The 19,082-nt window shown below is 45.3% G+C and overlaps 1 protein-coding gene across 1 annotated transcript in view; it reads right to left on the bottom strand.

The window, feature by feature from the left end:
• CTNNBL1 (catenin beta like 1) overlaps positions 1-15,403 on the bottom strand; it is a 70,934-nt gene extending 55,531 nt beyond the window's left edge. The window contains exons 1-5 of the mRNA XM_039368192.1: positions 14,997-15,403; positions 6,902-6,995; positions 4,650-4,741; positions 3,009-3,081; positions 2,726-2,784 (exon numbers count right to left, since the gene is read on the bottom strand). Coding sequence (XP_039224126.1) covers positions 2,726-2,784; positions 3,009-3,081; positions 4,650-4,741; positions 6,902-6,995; positions 14,997-15,131 — 453 coding nt within the window. The 5' untranslated portion in view covers positions 15,132-15,403. The remainder of the gene's footprint in view (positions 1-2,725; positions 2,785-3,008; positions 3,082-4,649; positions 4,742-6,901; positions 6,996-14,996) is intronic.
• Between the last annotated feature and the right edge of the window lie 3,679 nt (positions 15,404-19,082).

The raw sequence follows: 19,082 nt of genomic DNA, 5'->3' as shown, positions 1-19,082 counted from the left end.
TAGAGGGGATGATATACGAAGAGCAAAAAAATTCTGGCTCAGGATTCACACATGGTTGGAAAAGATGACTAAAATACAGAGAATTTAAACCAGCATTCTTTTTGTTAGGAATAGTAGGAGCCAAGTATGAGAAGGAGATGGAGTATTTAATATTGCATATATTGACAGCAGCGAGAATAGGATTTGCCCAATACTGGAAAAATGAAAATTTACTAACTGAAGAGATCCTAGTTAAGAAAATTTTAGAATGTGCAGAAATGGATAGATTAACTTTAGAGAATAAAGAGAAAGAAGATTCAGTCTATTTCAAAACATGGGGTAATTTTGACCAATGGTTAGAAAAACGAACTAGTGAGAAATGAATGTAATGTTATCGTGTATATATACTAGTAAGATGAATGATAAGTATTGATTAACTGATATTGTTCATGATTGTTGTTTCTCATATTCATTATAGTTATCTACTATTATAGTAATTAGTGTTACTGAACATTGTACTCGGACAACAGTCTGTTTGCTAAAGCTTGAAAATGTCAATGGGGGGTATCCCAATGTTCCCAACCCTGAGTCCCACCCCAAACCCCAGTTCCCATCCCGCCCCCAACCCTATAAAACTCAGTAAAACTTTGATAAAAAAACCTAGAGGGGATGATATACGTATAGGTGGTGTTTTTTTTAATGAACTTTTTTTTAATGCTTTCATTGTTTTGTGGGTTTTTTTCTCTTTCGGGGTTTTTTTTTTTTTGAGTTCTGTGTTTTTGCATTTTGACTGGAGGCTAAAGCATATAAGGAACGGCTGCTGGAATTGGGTATGTCCAGTTTAATGAAGAGAAGGACGAGGGGGGATATGATAGCAGCCTTCCAGTATCTCAGGGGCTGCCCCAAAGAAGAGGAAGTCAAGCTATTCTCCAAAGCCCCTGAAGGCAGGAGAAGAAGCAACGGATGGAAACTGACCAAGGAGAGAAGCAACCTGGAACTAAGGAGAAACTTCCTAACAGTGAGAACAATTAACCAGTGGAACAACCCACCTCCAGAAGCGGTGAATGCTCCAACACTGGAAGTTTTTAAGAAGAGACTGGACATTGGAATATTGGAAGAAGGATTCTTTGCCTACTTTAGAAGAATGGTTTCTTAAAGTTTCTTATTTATCTGAAATGGCAAAAATTTCAGCTTATCTGAAAGACCAAACTCAAGAGAGATATATTTTGGTGTGGAAAAGATGGGTGAATTTTATACAGAATAAATATGAGATTAGAAAGTATTATTTAGCTTTTGAATAACTTATGTTTAAGGCTAATGGTTAGAATTTTTGTTTTTATATATTGGAGTTAATGTATTTAAAATCTTGTTTCCTGGATGTATGTATAATTGTTTGATGTTCATTTAAGTTGTATGGGTTTTTTTTTTTGTTTTTAACCCTGTATTCAGCTCTGGGAAGGAGGGGGGAGGGTGATGGGGGGTGGGAGGGGGGGAGTATTTTATTGTAAAACTTTAAAAATTTTCAATAAAAAAAAAGAAGAGAATGGACAGCCATTTGTCGGAAATGGTATAGGATTTCCTGCATGAGCAGGGGGTTGGACTAAATGACCTCCAAGGTCCCTTCCAACTTTATTATTATTATTATTAATATTATTATTGAATAAAATAAGAGCCTATATTTAAAAAACACGAAAGCATTTAAAAAAAACATCTTAAAATCAACCATCACAGAAACCCTTGCTGTTCAGAAGCCGACTGAGAACGTCAGAAACGCTGCAACCAGCGTCAATACATGGTGGGGTTTGTCAAGCATCCGAATTCTGATCACGTCAAAACCGGTCACAAGTCACATTTTTCAGGGCTGTTGTGACTTCAAAGGTTGCTAAACAAACAATCTTAAGTCAAGGACTTACTACGTCCTTGTGGTCTTACTCAGGATTTATAGAGCGGTACCAATAGTTCACCTGATTTTGATCCTGTGCGTCTGTTTACAGTCCTTGGTGGCATCAACAGAGGCATAGAATCAAAATCACCTGAAGTGTTAGCTCTGCTTTGTAAATCCTTAGTAAGGCCACACCCGGAATCCTGCATCCAGTTTGGGTCACCCCATTAGAAAAAAAGATGTTGAGACTTTGGAAAAAGTGAAGACAAGAGCAATTAAGACGATTAAAGGCCTGGAGACTAAAACATAGGAAGAACGGCTGCAGGATTTGGGTGTGGCTAGTTCTAGAGAAAAGAAGGACTAGGGGAGACACGATTGCAGCATTCTAGTATTTGAGGGGCTGTCCCAAAGAAGAGGGAGTCAAGCTATTCTCCAAAGCACCAGAGGGCAGGAGAAGAAGCAACGGATGGAAACTCATCAAGGAGAGAAGCAACCTGGAACTAAGGAGAAACTGTTTGACAGTTAGAACAATTAACCAGCGGAACAACCCGTCTCCAGAAGTTGTGGGTGCTCCATCACTGGAGGTTTTTAAGAAGAGATTGGACAAACATTGGTCTGAGATGGTATAGGAGTTGTTGCCTGAGCAGGGGGTTGGACTAGAAGACCTCCCTCCCAGCTCTGTTCGGATTGACTGGACCTGTGAATGCTCTTTCAGGATCTCTCAAGGTGGGCTGCAGCCTCCCCACCAGGGTCTCAAAGGCCGCTGGGCTTCAGCTTCCATTTTCCCCTCAGTTAAGCGTTGCCCACCCTCCTTCTCCTCTCAGGGCCCTCCCAGGGCAAGCAAAAGGGCAACAAATTGCTCACCGACAGTTGCTGAAGCAGCACATCAATCCCATCCAGCTCTCCCAGCATCTCCCGGTTGTCTGCAGGAAGGAGGGGAGAGGTCAAAGGTCAGATCTGACTCCCCCCCCTCACTGGGCAAAGGAGAGGAGGGGGGGGCACAGTCAGCTACCTGCCATGTCAATCTCAGCACCTAAAATCCACAGGACTGTGCAGAGAGCCCAGGGCAAGGAGAGGAGGTGGGAGGGGGGTTGGGGGGCACAGAGCCCCCCCCCATGACCTGGGGAAGGGCAGGTTCAGGGCTCACCGTCTGTGTTCTGGAGGAGGATGGCCAGCACCTCGCTGCAGTAGAGCTTGTTGGCATCAAAAGGCATCTTAGCCTGCAAGGGGGAGAAGAGCAGAGACGTAGGTCATTTAGCATTCTTCCCGGTCATTTAGCATTCTTCCCGTGGCAAACAGAGGCCGGTCTTGGGGGGGGGGGTCAAGGTTATGGGAATTGTAGTCCTCAGGCTCCCATGAGTCATCCTGTGTCAGAGCCTGCAACAACCCAGGAGCAGACACAGCCAACAGTGGTTTGTACCAAAGGGTGGTTTATCTACAATATCTACTGTACAATGCTACACACGTATCACTAGGAACAATATACATACACGTGCTACAGGCAGAATCCAACAAAACAGTAAATACAGCAGGAAAGGGAAAAGAAAGAAAAAAAACCACACACTAGTAGAGACTCCCATTTTTTACAAAGGCTCTGAAAGAGACAACAGCCAAGAAAGACTTAGAAAGAGTGCAGAGAAAAGCAACAAAGATGATTAGGGGACTGGAGGCTAAAGCATATAAGGAACGGCTGCTGGAATTGGGTATGTCCAGTTTAACGAAGAGAAGGACGAGGGGGGACATGATAGCAGTGTTCCAATATATCGGGGGCTGCCCCAAACAAGAGGGAGTCAAGCTATTCTCCAAAGCACCTGAAGACAGGATAAGAAGCAACGGATGGAAACTAATCAAGGAGAGAAGCAACCTAGAACTAAGGAGAAACTTCCTGACAGTGAGGACAATTAACCAGTGGAACAACCTGCCTCCAGAAGCAGTGACTGTTCTAACACTGGAAGTTTTTAAGAAGAGTCTGGAGGGCCATTTGTCTGAAATGGTGTAGGGTTTCCTGCCTGAGCAGGGGGTTGGACTAGATGACCTCCAAGGTATCTTCTAACTTTATTATGGATCATTGCACAGTCAGCCAGATGTTCAGACTGGATTTGGCATTTTGTCTACCTATCGAGTCCTTACCCAGGACCTGGGATAGGCAGATGTGGATGTTTGATGGTATTACAGGTATCGTCGCAGGATGGAAGCAGTTCCTAGTAAGGCCGCCTTTTGCAATTGACTAATGGTGAATCTGTCAATGCCAATGGTGTTCAAGTGGTGCTCCAGTTGTTTTGGGATTGCACCCAAGGCGCCTATGACTATTGGTACTACCCTTGCTTGCCTTTGCCTCAGTCTTTCTATTTGTAGGTCTTTGCTTCCAGCATCATCATCATCATCATCGCATCAGCTGATCAGCTCTTAAATCAGGGCTCTTCAAACTTGGCAACTTTAAGACTTGTGGATAATTCAACTCCCAGAATTCCTCAGCCAGCTTTCCAGTTTGAAGACCACTGTCTTAAATCATCACCTTGATATCCTGGCTAATTTTTCTTTAGTTCACTTGTCAGGAGTTGGAGAAACTGACCACAAGGCTCAGCCTGTCTACCAATACAAGGCTGATACTAGCAATAGTAGAAAACAGAATAATGGGCTTGGAAGGGACACTGGAAGTCTTCTAGTCTAACCCTCAACCCTCAACACGGCTGGCTCAGGAATTCTGGGAATTCAAGTCCCCAGGCCCGAAAGCCAGCACAGTTGCCCACCTGCCTGAGCCCTCAGAGAGAAGCAGGCCGACACTCACCTTCACCCTCTTGAGGAGCCACTGCATCAGGCCCTGCTGAGCAGCATCCACACACATCTCTGGCCGAAACTCCGCCATGTTCTCAATGATAGCTTTGAGAAGAGAAGGATTCAGAGGGAAAGAGAGAACGCAGAAGACATGGTCAGTTCTGAATTCCCAGAGATTTCATAACGTATCTCAGTGGTTCTCAACCTTTTTAATGCCGCGACCCCCAACCGGTCGTAAGTCGAGGGCTACTCAACCGGTCGTAAGTCGAGGACTACTCAACTGGTGCAGCACCGTTTGCAGAATGGGACTTTTGGCGGGCTCAGCAGGGCAGAGACAGCCTGGACAATTCCTATTGGCTTTTGAAAGCCAATAGAATTAGACTCTATTCAAGAGAGTCTATTCTATTGGCTTTCAAAAGCCAATAGAATAAAAGGGAGTAGCACAGCTAAGGAAAAGGGGGAAAAAATGGCGGACTGCGTTGTTTGGCGACCCCCGTGAAATGGTCGTTCGACCCCAAATGGGGTCCCGACCCACAGGTTGAGAACCACTGATGTATCTCAACAGCCTTCCCAACCCAGCAGTCTTCAACATTCTCTAAGACAGGGGTCTTCCAAGGTGGCCCTTTGATGACTTGTGGACTTCAACTCCCAGAATTCCTCAGCCAGCCTCCATTTTCTTTCTTAGATTTAAGACAGGGGTCTTCCAAGGTGGCCCTTTGATGACTAGTGGACTTCAACTCCCAGAATTCCTTAGCCAGGCACACGTGCCTGGCTGTGGAATTCTGGGAGCTGAAGTCCACCAGTCATCAAAGGGCCAAGTTTGAAGACCCCTGCTCTAGGACAATCCTTCTTAACCTTGGCAACTTTTAAGAGCCATAGTTGGCTGGGAGATTCTGGGAGTTGAAGTCCACGTGCTTAAAAGTCGCCAAGGTTGAGAACCGCTGCTCTAAGAGGGGGTGGTCCTTTGGCCAGGGTTGATGAGGGGTAGGTCATGGTCTTGAGAGGCCCAGGTGGCTGGAGGTGGTCTGAGGGGTCCCCCCCCCCCATATTAAAAGCTCTTGTCCACACTCTTGTCTGGAAGTTGAGTCATGGCAACTGGACCTCCGGACAACTCTACTGGAGGATTGAGAATCTTCACTGACATGGGAAGTTTTTAAGAAGAGAGTGGACAACCATTTGTCTGAAATGGTAGAGAGTTTCCTGCCTAAGCAGGGGGTTAGACTAGAAGACCTCCAAGGTCCCTTCCAACCTATTCTATTCTATTCTGTTCTATTCTATTCTATTCCATATTTTCTATTCTGTTCTATATCTGTTCTATTCTATTCTGTAATCCTATTCTGTTCCATATTTTCTATTCTATTTCATATTTTCTATTCTATTCTATTCTATTCTATTCTATTCTACTCTATTCTATTCATTCCTATTCATATTTATTCTATTCCTATTCCTATTCTACTATTTCTATTCTATTCTATTCTATTCCATTCCATTCTTATTCTATTGTTACTCTGTTCTGCTCTTATTCTGTTGTTATTCTTTTCTATTCTAAATCTGTTCTATTCTATTCTATTCTATTCTATTCTATTCTATTCTAAATCTATTCTATTCTATTCTATAATTCTATTCTATTCCATATTTTCTATTCTATATTCTATTCTATTCTACTCTATTCTATTCTGTAATTCTATTCTATTCCATATTTTCTATTCTATTCAATTCTATTCAATCCTATTCCTATTTATTCTATTCCTATTCCTATTCTACTCTATTCTATTCCATTCTATTCTCTTCTAAATCTGTTCTATTCTATTCTATATCTGTTCTATTCCATTCTATACCTGTTCTATTCTTTCCATACCCATCTCAATTTCCTTTTTGCCTTATTGTCCATAAATATTGTCCATTCATAAACAATGCAAAAGAACACAACAAGAATGTATCGATACCATAACCAAAAACATCTTTTCGGTTATCCTACCGATATATTCTCCTTGTGTTCTTTTGCACTGCTTATATAAATGGATAACATTTATGGACCATAAGACAAAGAGATGCCTTCTGATGCCAACAAACTCTACTGCAGCCAGGTGCTGCCCATCCTCCTCCAGAACACGGATGGTGAGCCCTGATGGGTGGATAGCAGAGAGCCGGGGTGTGTGTGTCTACAATCAATTCAACAGCCATCTCCAGCGTGAAGAAGTCTAGGAAGGTGAGGGCAGATCTGACCCCCTTACCTCTTCCCCCTCCAATGGGCACCCAACTTACCCAGCGTATTGTGAACGCCGTCCGCCTCTTCCTTGACGCTTTCATCCAGCCGCTCGAGATTCTGCACCAACAAGGCCACCACCTGCCCTTCCACCTGGGCCAAGGAAGAGGGAGAGAGAAAGGGCAGGCTCAGAGCAAGCGGGCTGGAGGAGGACAAGTCAACCTGAGGCCCCTGCGCTGGCCGAAGGCAAGAGACCAAACGTAGCAGAAATGAAAATGGCGCCACCGAGGGATGCTTTGATTAGTACAATGGCTTTTTTCTCTGCAACTCCCCTGGTCAACAAAGATGATCAGGGGGATGGAGGCTAAAACATATGAAGAATAGTTGCAGGAATTGGGTTTGGCTAGGAGGACGAGGGATGACATGACAGCTGTCTTCCAGTATCTCAGGGGCTGCCCCAAAGAAGAGGGAGTCAAGCTATTCTCCAAAGCGCCTGAAGGCAGGACAAGAAGCAACGGATGGAAACTGATCAAAGAGAGAAGCAACCTGGAACTAAGGAAGAATTTCCTGACCGCTAGAACAATTAATCAGTGGAATAACCTGCCTCCAGAAGTTGTGGCGGGAGGGCGGGGGGCCGAATAGACCTGTAACGCGCTCATTAGCTAAATTGTTGGCTTCACAGAGACCATAAGAACGTGCCTCCCATTCCTGGCTTACACTCTTGACGATGTCAGCAGGCACTGACGAAAGCTCAGTTTTAATAAAAAAATTTAGTCTCGGTAATCCGAGTTAAAGGGAGACGAGTATAGCTATTTCAAGCTCTTTAGCTCTCATCAGCTAGTCTTACCCCTCTGGGATTTGAACCTGGGCAGCTTGCATGTTAGGCAGCTGTATTAACCTTTAGGCCACAGGCTCCCCCTCACCCCTGTCAGCAGAGACCAGGGAGGATATATATCTATGTGTTGGGTGAAGCACCCAGTCTACCAAATATAAAGCAATCTGTTCTGCGTTTCATTCCAGTCTAGGAGCATCTTTTGCAGGCAGACGTCACTACTGTAAGCACTGTAAATTCTCTCTCTCTCTCTCTCTCTCTCTCTCTCTCTCTCTCTCTCTCTCTCTCTCTCTCTCTCTCACACACACACACACACACACACACACACATACATATACATACATATACACATGTAATGTGAAGTAAAATAAGGTGATCACCAGGATAAAGTCATAAACACAAATGTTTAATCTACAAAACCAAGCTTTCGTCGGCCACACTACCAACATCGACCCGATCCAGGGTCAAAGCGCAGAGGCAGCCAGCCACATAAAAACAGACTCCCAGATCCAGCATTTTATACCGTGACGAAGTCGGTAGTGTGGCCAACGAAAGCTTGGTTTTGTAGATTAAACATTTATGTTTATGATTTTATCCTGGTGATCACCTTATTTTACTTCACATTATGTGTATACCCGGGATTCGTGTTTTTAATACTATTAAGAACAATATACACATGAAGGAGGGGAGGAGGAACAATATGGGCGGGGGTTATGAATCTAGGGCACAATTCCGGGAGACGGATAAACAAGACCAAAATAGCCGTGAGGCTTGTAAGGATACTGAAAGTGATAATTGCCCACCCCCACTCGTAGAGGGAAGTCGTGTGTGGGATGGTGGTGGGGGGGAGGCTATGAGCAAGGAAGGCAAAAAGATCTGGACTCCCAACTCTGAAACAACTTATGACAGAATGCAGATTAGTAATGTGGGATGTAGGCTGGAGACCCAACCCGATCAGCTGGGGCCTATGACACGCTCCAGGAGCCGGAAGCAGACACTAAACAGCTGTATATAAGACTCTCCCCCGGCACTTACCTTTTAACCCTGACGATGTCAATTGTGTTTGACGAAAGCTCGGTGGATTAAAACTCTATTTTTATAGATACTCTCTTGGTGATCATTACTATTTGACTATATATATATATATATATATATATATATATATATACGGCTCTCCTTTTTATTATTTATTTCATTCACATATATATCTCAATAATAATAATAATAAAAAACCAATACGCAACCATAAAAACAACAATAACTGTTTACCACCCAGAGCCACTGATTGGAGACGGGCAGGTATACAAATTAATTAATCAATCCAATTGGGAACAAAGACTGTATGAAAAGCAAACCAGGCAGAGGAGCAAGCTGACTTGATGTAGGCAAGGCCTTGGGCTCTGTTGAGAAATACAAAGAATTTGGTCTGCCAAGCTGGGCGGGAAGCCCTTTGTGCTACCTTCAGCTAGCAATTTATTGACCATCCGGGAAAGGTCAGCTGGATGGCTGCACACAGCGATAGCAGAAAAGGAAATGCTTTGCCACAGCATCTGCTAATGGGGCAAGCACCGTGAGCTTTGCTGTCCAGCAGAAATGCCATCTCCCAGTGACTGAGGCAGGAAAGCAGAGTGGATTAAAAAAATCAGGAATCTTTCACCATTATGGTTTGGTCTCGGGTTTTAAGATTAATGTAAATAAGACTAAAATTTTACCTAAAAATATGTCGAGTCAGGAGAAGCAGATTTTGGTTAACTCGACGGGTTTTGAGATTGTTAATAAGGTAAAATATTTGGGGGTGATGCTGTCTGTTTCTAATGCAAAATTATTTAAAAACAATTATGAAAGGTTGTGGGTCGGGGTACAGAAAGACTTGAAGAACTGGGAAAAGCTGCAATTATCCCTCATGGGAAGAATTGCAGTGATAAAAATGAATATTCTACCCAAGTTTCTTTTTTTGTTTCAAATGTTACCAATTTTGAAAAATGAGATTAATTTAAATGAGTGGCAGAAGGGTCTCAATAAATTTATTTGGGCAGGGAAAAAACCAAGGGTTAAGTTCAAAATTATGCAAGACTTCCGTGAGAGGGGCGGACTCAAGGTACCAAATTTGAAATTATATTATGATGCGGTGGTTTTAACATTAATTAGTGACTGGGTAAATTTGACAAATTCTGAGATACTTTATCTAGAGGGATGGGATTTACTTTATGGGTGGCATGCCTATTTAATATTTAATAAAAAAATAGATTGGGCTTTTAAATCTCATATTTTAAGAATTTCTTTACTTAGGATTTGGAGAAAATATTATAAAAGTGATTTTAAAGTACCATTATGGGCTATACCTTGGCATGCGATAGAAGGAATAAAAAGAGGGGTTAAAATGGATATGGTGTCTTATAGACAGTTACTTAAATGGGATGGACAAAACTGGCAATTAAAATCACGGGAAGAATTAGCACAAGAAAATTTTACTTATTCTTGGTTCCAATATAGGCAACTACTAGATAGATGGAAGATGGATTGTAAGGTGGGTTTTCTTAGAGAAGATGAAAATCTTATTAAGCAACTGAAGGATCAAAGACAAACCCACATTAAGAGAATTTATGGGGTTTTAGTTGAATTGGACTCAGAAACGGAACTAATTAAAGATTGTATGATTAGATGGGCGCAGAACTTTGGTGAGCCAGTTTCATTGGACACCTGGGAAACTATTTGGGTGAGAAATGTCAAATTTACTCAAGCACAGAATTTAAGGGAGAATTTTTATAAAATGTTTTATAGATGGCACCTTGATCCACAAAAAATGTCTTATATGTACCCTGACGTGCAACCTAAATGCTGGAGATGTGGTTACAAGGAGGCTTCTTATTATCATATTTGGTGGTCATGCAGAGAGATAAAAGCATTTTGGATCAAAATATGGTGGAATATCCAGAGAATTTTTAGAAGGAGGGTAAAATTTACTCCGCAATTATTTTTGTTAGGTATTGTTACAGATTGTGATACAAAGGAGGTTGTATTGATGTTAAACTTGATCACAGCCGCGAGGCTGTTAGTTGGACAATATTGGAAGAAGGAATCTTTGCCTACATTGCAGGAATGGTTTTTTAAAGTAGCTTATCTGGCGGAAATGGCAAAGATTTCGGCTTTCTTAAAGCAACAAACGCAAGAGAAGTTTTTTGCTATCTGGGACAAATGGATAAAATTTATACAATTTAGATTGGGTATACAAAAATATTATATAGCCTTTTCATAAGTTTTATTTTTATATATATTATAGATATCTTTTTTATATATATAAATATAGAGTTTTTAATTTAATTTTTTTTTTTTTTTTTTTATTATTTCTTAAGCCTATATTCTGCTCTGGGAAGCTCAGGGGGGGGGAAGGGAGGGTTTTTGGGAGGGGTGTGGGGTGGGGTTTTTTTTTTTATATGTATTGTTTAATTTTTTTTTCTCTTTTGTATATGTTGTTTTTTGTTCTGTATTGTTCTTGTTTTTTTTGTAAAATTTATAAAACTTTTAATAAAAAAAAAAAAAAAAGAAAGAAATGTTAAGCACTCATACTTACTAAAGTCAAATAACAGCTCTTTCTCACACATTTATTGTTGCATTAGCTTTTGTGGTTCATGGTGCATTTCATCAAATAAAAAGTTTGCTTTGTAAAAAAAAAAAAAAATAAAAAATAAAAAAAAAAAAAACAAAAATCAGGAATCTGGTTTAAAAGGTCAGAATACAGAATAACAGAGTTGGAAGGGACCTTTGGAGGTCTTCTAGTCCAACCCCCTACTCAAGCAGGAGACCCTATGCCGTTTCAGACCAATGGCTGCCCAGTCTCTTCTTGAAGACCTCCAGTGATGGAGTACCTACAACTTCTGGAGGGACGTTGTTCCACTGGTTGATTATTCTCACTGTCAGGAAGCTTCTCTTTAATTCCAGGTTACTTCTCTCTTTGACCAGTTTCCAACCATGGTTTCTCCTCCTTCCCTCTGGTGCTTTGGAGAACAACGTGACCCCCTCCTTCTTGTGGCAGCCCCTCAAATACTGGAATACTGATATCATGTCACCCCTGGTCCTTTTTTTCTCTAGACTAGCCAAACCCAAGTCCCTTCAGGAGATGGATAAGAAGGAACTGAGTCCTTGAGGACACAAAGAAAAAAAATGACACACAAGACAAGAGAACCTGGACCGGAACCCATGAGACCCCCCCCTCCCCAAATCCCATCAAGAGCTACCAGACCTGTCAATCAACAAGGCAACAGGAGCTGCCAGTCCTGTCCATCAACAAAGCAAAGAGCTTTGGGGATCAAAGGGACCCTGAAGGCCCCACTTTTAGAGCCTGTTTGGATCCAGACCTGGTGACTTCCGTCCCTCTGGCAGCCTAGTGGAGGAGGAGGTGGGTGAGTGTGCATGAGTGTGTGCGCTCGCGCACACTGAGAAAAAGCAATTAAAGTCAGAACAATTCGCCAGTGGAACCACCTGCCTCCAGAAGCGGTGAATGCTCCAACACTGGGAGTTTTTAAGAAGAGACTGGACAGCCATCAGTCCGAAATGGTATAGGGCAGTGATGGCAAACCTTTTAGAGACCGAGTGCCCCAAACCCACTTATTTATCGCCAGGTGCCGGGTGGGCGTGGCCCACTGGGTGGGCATGGCTGTGGTGGTGATGGCAGACTGGGTGGGTGTGGCCAAGGTAGGCATGGTCATCTCGATGTTGCTCATGGGGAGGGATGCCTGTGGAGGCCGGGCAGGATTGGGGGAGATTCAGGGGGTCTCTGGCAGGTGGGGTGGTGGGCCCAGGAGGCTCGTCCTGCGGGGAGAGGCGAGGCAAGGCGAGGCAGAGCGGGGGTGCCATTGTCACAGGCCAAGGTGAGGCAGGGGCCGGGGCGGCTGCTGCCTGACACCATCGGCCCCCGTACACAGAGGCCAGCAAGCGCATGGGTGCTGGGATGCATCCAGCCACGTGGGACCTCGGCCAATTAGTGGGCGGCTGGTTGAAGAGGGACAGTTGCCATCTCCGGGGCATGGCGCGCGTGCCCACAGAGAGGGCTCTGAGTGCCGCCTCTGGCATGCGTGCCATAGGTTCGCCACCACTGGTATAGGGTTTCCTGCCTGAGCAGGGGGTTGGACTAGATGACCTCCAAGACCCCTTCCGACTTTATTATTATTATTAGAAATGTAAGTTGTCACCAGCAAAGTTTTGCTGTTCCTTTAAATCCGTCCGGTCTCCGGGTCTGCCAAAGAACCGGTTGCGGTTCCCTGTTGGGTTGAAAGTGATCTGAGCGTGCCTGTTGACCAGGGCTGGGAGTTTGTGTGCACGTAAGGCACACAAGCCACACACTGGAGCGTGTGTAACACTGGCCCAGCTGGGCTTTGGGGAGGTGGCTGGAAAGGGAGGTCCAAAAAGGGAGAGGTGGAAGAGCAGAGAAGAAGCGACTCCCGGCTGAAGGGGAAGGAAATATTCAGGCCGATCAAAAGGGTCTTCACGACTGATTAAACAAATAAATAAGCAAGTAAAGAGAGCTGGGAGAGGGGAGGACAGGCCAGCTTGCAAGCTTCAGAGTGGGAGATTCTTGATACGCTGACTTGGCACTACCCTCCCCAGAGGCTGGCAAGGCCCTCCTGCAGCCTCTGGGCTCCCTTGTTGCCTTCTGCTTTCAAGCAGAACCACGGCAGGGGTGAAACAACCTGGCCATTTGGGTGTGCAAAGGAAGGGACTTTTTCACAGAAAGAAAACGCAAAGCGGCACCTCCGAGGAGGAGCTTCAGGGCAACCGAAGTTTCCGGGCGCCGGGAAGCCTCCAGCCACTTGCCTGCAGGTCAGCCTGCCTGCAACCCCTGGGGTGCCGCCATCTGCCCTGTCCAATTCCTCAAAAGCCTGTCGGTGCCCGTTACGGTCATCTCCACACACCCAGCCCTCCAAAGGCCGAGAGCAACCCGTTTTCCTTTCCGGCACCCAAGAGGAAAGCGTCAAGGAGGAGTCCCCGGTCCGCCCTCGCTCTCAGATTGCGACCCTGGGCACCTCCAGACACAAAAACAAGAAGCAGGCAACTGCAGAAGAGGGCCAGCTGCCCAGGGCATCCTTGCGGCCAGTTGTTTTCAAAAGGCAACTGGACTTCCTTTGCTTTGCTTGTGTCAATGCTGCTAAGGTGGGATGTTTTTGCTTTGACAAGAGTTAGATGATGCTGGGGGGGGGGGGGAGAGGAATGTGCATGAAAATTCAGCTAGACCAGTGTTTCTCAACCTTGACAATTTTAAGGCATGTGGACTTCAACTCCCAGAAGGGATTTAGCTATGCAGAGAGGAGGAGGAGGAGGAGGAGGAGGAGGAGGAGGAGGAGGAGGAGGAGGAGGAGAAAAATATAAGGAGGAGGAGAAGGGGGAGGAGGAGGAGAAGGGGAAAAGAAAAAAGGAGAAGGGAAAGGATGAGGAAGAGGAAGAGGAGGAGGAGGAGAGGAGGAGAAAAAAGGAGAAGCGAAAGAAGGAGGAAGAGAAGGAAGAGGAGGAGAGAAAGAGGAGGAGGAAGAGAAGGAGAAGGAGAAAAAGGAGAAGGGGAAGGAGAAGAAGAAAAGGAGAATGGGAAAGAGGAGGAAGAGGAGGAAGAGGAGAAAAAGGAGAAGGGGAAGGATGAGGAAGAGGAGGAGGAGAGAGGAGTAGGAAGAGGAGGAGGAGGAGAAAAAAGGAGAAGGGGAAGGAGGAGGTGGAGAGGAAATGAAAAAAGAAGGGGAAGGATGAGAAGAGGAGAAAAAAAGGAGAAGGGGAAGGAGGAGGAGGAGGAGAGGAAAAGAAAAAAGGGGAAGGATGAGGAAGAGGAGGAGAGGAATAGGAAGAGAAGGAGGAGGAGGAGAAAAAAGGAGGAAAGGGGAAGGAGGAGGTGAAGAGGAAAAGAAAAAAGAAGGGGAAGGAGGAGGAGGAGAAAAAAGGAGGAGAAGGAAGAGGAGGAGAGAAAGAGGAGGAGGAGGAGGAGGAGGAGGAGGAGAAAAAAGGAGGAGAAGGGGAAGGAGGAAGGAAAGGGAAAAGAAGAAAGGAGAAGGGGAAGGAGGAGGAGGAGAGGAAAAGAAAAAAGGGGAAGGATGGGGAAGAGGAGGAGAAAAAAAGGAGAAGGGAGGAGGAGGAGGAGGAGGAGGAGGAGGAGGAGGAGGAGGAAGAGGACACCTGGGGTCCGTGGTGCTCTCTGACCTTGATGGTTTTCTGGCAGACGTTTCATGACCCAACTAGGGGCCACCATCAGGGCTAGGAACGCTCCTCCACTGGGCTGAGGGCTCCTTCCCAAGATCTGGCCTGGCCTCCAGAAAAGATCTTGATGGCCAGCAGGGGCTACTTACCAAGGCGTCTATGAGGACCTCAGCTCCTTCCTCGCTTTCATGGAGGGTGTCGATATCTGTCAGCTCCTGCAGAAGATCCACCACCGCAATGGCCACATGTAGGAAAGGGTTAAGGCAAACCAAGACAACTAGCATGGCTGGCTGCCTGGCTGGGGAATTCTGGGAGTTGAGGTCCACTAGACTTAAAGTTGCCAAGGTTCGACATCCCTGCTCTAGGGTCAAGGGTCAGGAGTCCCACTGCAGGTTGGAGACAAGACTGAAGTCCATAAGTCTTAAAGCTGCCAGTGTTGGACGCCTTGGGTCAAGGGTCAAGATTTCCTGGGTCAAGGGTCAAGATTTCCGATGGAGATTGGACACAAGACCTTTGTCCCCAGGTCTTACAGTGGCCAAGGTTTAGGGCCACCCTTCCCATTTCTTAGTTGCTTGCTCTCTTGCTAGTAAGACCACACCTGGAATACTGCAACCAATTTTGGTCACCCTATCACAAAAAAGATGTTGAGAGTTTGGAAAAAATTCAAAGAGCAACTAAGATGATCCAAGGCCTGGAGACTAAAACATATGAAGAACGGCTGTGGGACTTGGCTTTGAAGAAAAGAAGAAATGGAGACATGATAACAGTATTTCAGTATCTGAGGGGCTGCTTCAAAGAAGAGGAGGGGGTCACATTATTCTCCAAAGCACCAGAGGGAAGGACGAGAAACAATGGCTGGAAACTGACCCAAGAAAGAAGCAACCTGGAATTAAGGAGAAACTTCCTGACAGTGAAGACAGTTAACCAGTGGAACACCTTGCCACCAGAAATCGTGGGCGCTCCATCACTGGAGATTTTAAAGAAAAGACTGGACATTCACCTGTCTGAGACGGTATAGGTTCTCCTGCTTGAGCAGGGGGCTGGACTAGAAGACCTCCAAGGTCTCTTCCAGCTCTATTCTATTCTATTCTATTCTATTCTATTCTATTCTATTCTATTCTATTCTATTCCATTCCATTCCACTCCATATTTTCTATTCTATTCTGTTCTATTCCATTCCATATTTTCTATTCTATTCTATTCTATTCCATTCTATATTTTCTATTCTATTCTATTCTATTCTGTAATGCTATCCTATTCTATTCCATTCCATTCTATATTTTCTATTCTATTCTATTCTATTTCTATTTCTAATTCTATTCTATACTATTCTATTCTGTAATGCTATTCCATTCCATTTCATTCTATATTTTCTATTCCATTCCATTCCATTCTATTTCTAATTCTATTCTATTCCTTGCCAAATAGCTGCCAAAGGAGAAAAACGAATGAATTAGAAGTGAGTTAGAAAGAGGACAGTTGCTTTGCAGCAGGGGTCCCCAACCCCCAGATCCGAGGACCGGTACCGGGCCGTAGCATACCAGCAATCGGTCCGCGCAAACAAGCAAAGCCCCATCCGCGGGATGCAGGCAGCACACGAAACCACACACCCTCCGGTCCGTGGAAAAACCTCTCTCCACGGAACCGGTCCCTGGTGCCCCAAAGGTTGGGGGCCTCAGCTTTAAGCCACTTCAGGCCCCCAACATCAACAACCCAGTTTGTCCTTCCTCGCCAGTGGTTCAGAAGACCTGCCGAGGACCTGTCTGACAAGCTTTGATGTCAGGACGTATCCAGGACGGCCTTGTGTGAACACGCTGCTCAGCTGAACTCACTTTCTTCCTCTTTTGATCCTCTTTCTTGCCTGTTGTGTGCAGCTTTGAACTGAGTTTTGGGAACAAAGGGAAAACGAACCGTGGTGTTTTTTTCACCCCCCCCCCTTTTCCTACTTCGAAGAGTGATTTACAGATGGAAATGGCGGGTTCAAGACTCCAGGGAGAGATGTGTCCTCGGGGAAGCCGGATGCTATATGTCAAAACTCTTAAGCATGTCCCTTAAATTGATATGCCAATGGTGAGACGTGGAAGGGTTGTTTTTTTTCTTTTTTTCTTCCTGAATAGCGAGATCGTTCGCTCACCATTTATCCTTGGTGTTTCAAACTGTAGCCCTAAGGGAGGGAACAGAATAAATTTCCTGGCAGACAGCAGGTTTCAGATCAAGAGGAAAGGCTGCTCTCCACTCAGCTTGCGAAGATAAACTAGTTCAGTGTTTCCCAAACTTGATAATTTTAAGGCATGTGGACTTCAACTCACAGAATTCCACAGCCAGCGTTGAAGTCCTCATGCCTTAAAATTGTCAAGTTTGGGAAACACTGAACTAGGACAAGGGAAGGACTGTTCATTAGAAGTCAGAAGGGGTGGCTGCTCCATCACTGGAGGTTTTTAAGAAGAGACTGGACAGTCACTTGCCTTTAGTGGTATAGGCTTTCCTGCTTGAGCGGGGGGGGGGGCTGGACTGGAACAGGGGTCCACTCTACAAGGCCTTGGTAAGGCCACACTTGGAATACTGCATCCAGTTTTGGTCACCACGATGTAAAAAAGATGCTGAGACTCTAGAAAGAGTACAGAGAAGAGCAACAAAGACGATTAGGGGACTGGAGGCTAAAACGTATAAGGAACGGTTGCTGGAATTGGGGATGTCTAGTTTAACGGAGAGAAGGACGAGGGGGGACATGATAGCAGTGTTCCAATATCTCAGGGGCTGCCCCAAAGAAGAGGGAGTCAAGCTCTTCTCCAAAGTGCCTGAAGGCAGGAAAAGAAGCAACGGATGGAAACTAATCAAGGAGAGAAACAACCTGGAACTAAGGAGAAACTTCCTGACAGTCAGAACAATTAACCAGTGGAACTACCTGCCTCCAGAAGCGGTAAATGCTCCAACCCTGGAAGTTTTTAAGAAGAGACTGGACAGCTATTTGTCTGAAATGGTGTAGGGTTTCCTGCCTGAGCAGGGGGTTGGACTAGATGACCTCCAAGGTCCCTTCCAACTTTACTATTATTATTATAACTCCAGTCTGTGGACCGGTACCGGGCTGTGGCATGCCAGCAACCGGTCCACACAAACAAGCAACGCCCCATCCGTAGGATGCAGGCAGCACACACACCCACGTACTCTCCAGTCCACGGAAGATCTTTCTCCATGGAACCGGTCCCTGGTGCCCAAAACGTTGGGGACCTCTGGAGTAGAAGACCTGCAAGGTTCCTTCCAGTTCTGTTATTCTGATGGATCTCTTGTCATCTCTTTTTCCGGTCCAGGCTTGGCTACCAACGGGCCTCTGCTCCCATTGATTGACCTAGATTGGATTCTTGGTTATCAACGCACATCCAGGCAACAGAATAACAGAGTTGGAAAGGACCTCGGAGGTCATCTAGTCCAACCCCTTGTTCAAGCAGGACAAAGGGCTGTCCAGTCTCTTCTTAAAAACCTCCAGTGTTGGAGCATTCACAGCTTCTGGAGGCAGGTTGTTCCGCTGGTTAATATGTTCTCACTGTCAAGAAGGTTCTCCTTAGTTCTACGTTGCTTCTCTCCTTGGTCAGTTTCCATCCGTTGCTTCTTGTCCGGCCTTCAGGGGCTTTGGGGGATAGCTTGACTCCCTCTTCTTTGGGGCAGATCCTGAGAGATTGGAATCCTGCTATCATGCCATCCCTAGTCCTTCTCTTCCTTAAACTAGACATGGATGCTGATGGATGGGCTCAAGTTCTCAGCCTCTGCTAATTGAAACTGTTATTGGTGCATTATCTTTCGCTTGTATCTTCGTTCACCTTCCGCAGAAGAGCCCGCTTACAGAGATTTTATCCACTGTGTGCTGTCGGGGCATTAACTTTAATCCAACAGGAGCTGCTTTGCATTCCCTTCAGGCCTTTTCCTTCTCCAAATCCCATGCAAAGCTCCCGATGGAAGACCTTCTCTGGCTGCCTCACAGCCGTCTCTCTTGCACAGCGCTCCAGAGGGAGGGAAGGGGGGTGTTTGCGCAAGAGGATTTTGGCAGAGCTTCATGTTTTGCCTCCTAATATTCTGGCAATTTCCTGCAAAGGCTCCTTCCCCCAGGACTGCAAGGCCAGCCCGGATTCCACTTTGATGCAGAAGGAGTCCAGCATTAAAAGCAGGAGGGAGCCATGAAAATCCTGACAAGCCCAACGTGACAGAGCTGGATGGGACCTTAGAGGTCTTCTAGTCTAACC

This window comes from Crotalus tigris, unplaced genomic scaffold (assembly GCF_016545835.1).
Source record: "Crotalus tigris isolate CLP2741 ecotype Arizona unplaced genomic scaffold, ASM1654583v1 scf7180000020719.984301794:720406, whole genome shotgun sequence".
NCBI classification, from domain to species: domain Eukaryota; kingdom Metazoa; phylum Chordata; class Lepidosauria; order Squamata; family Viperidae; genus Crotalus; species Crotalus tigris.
This window is presented reverse-complemented; position numbering and strand designations above follow the sequence as displayed.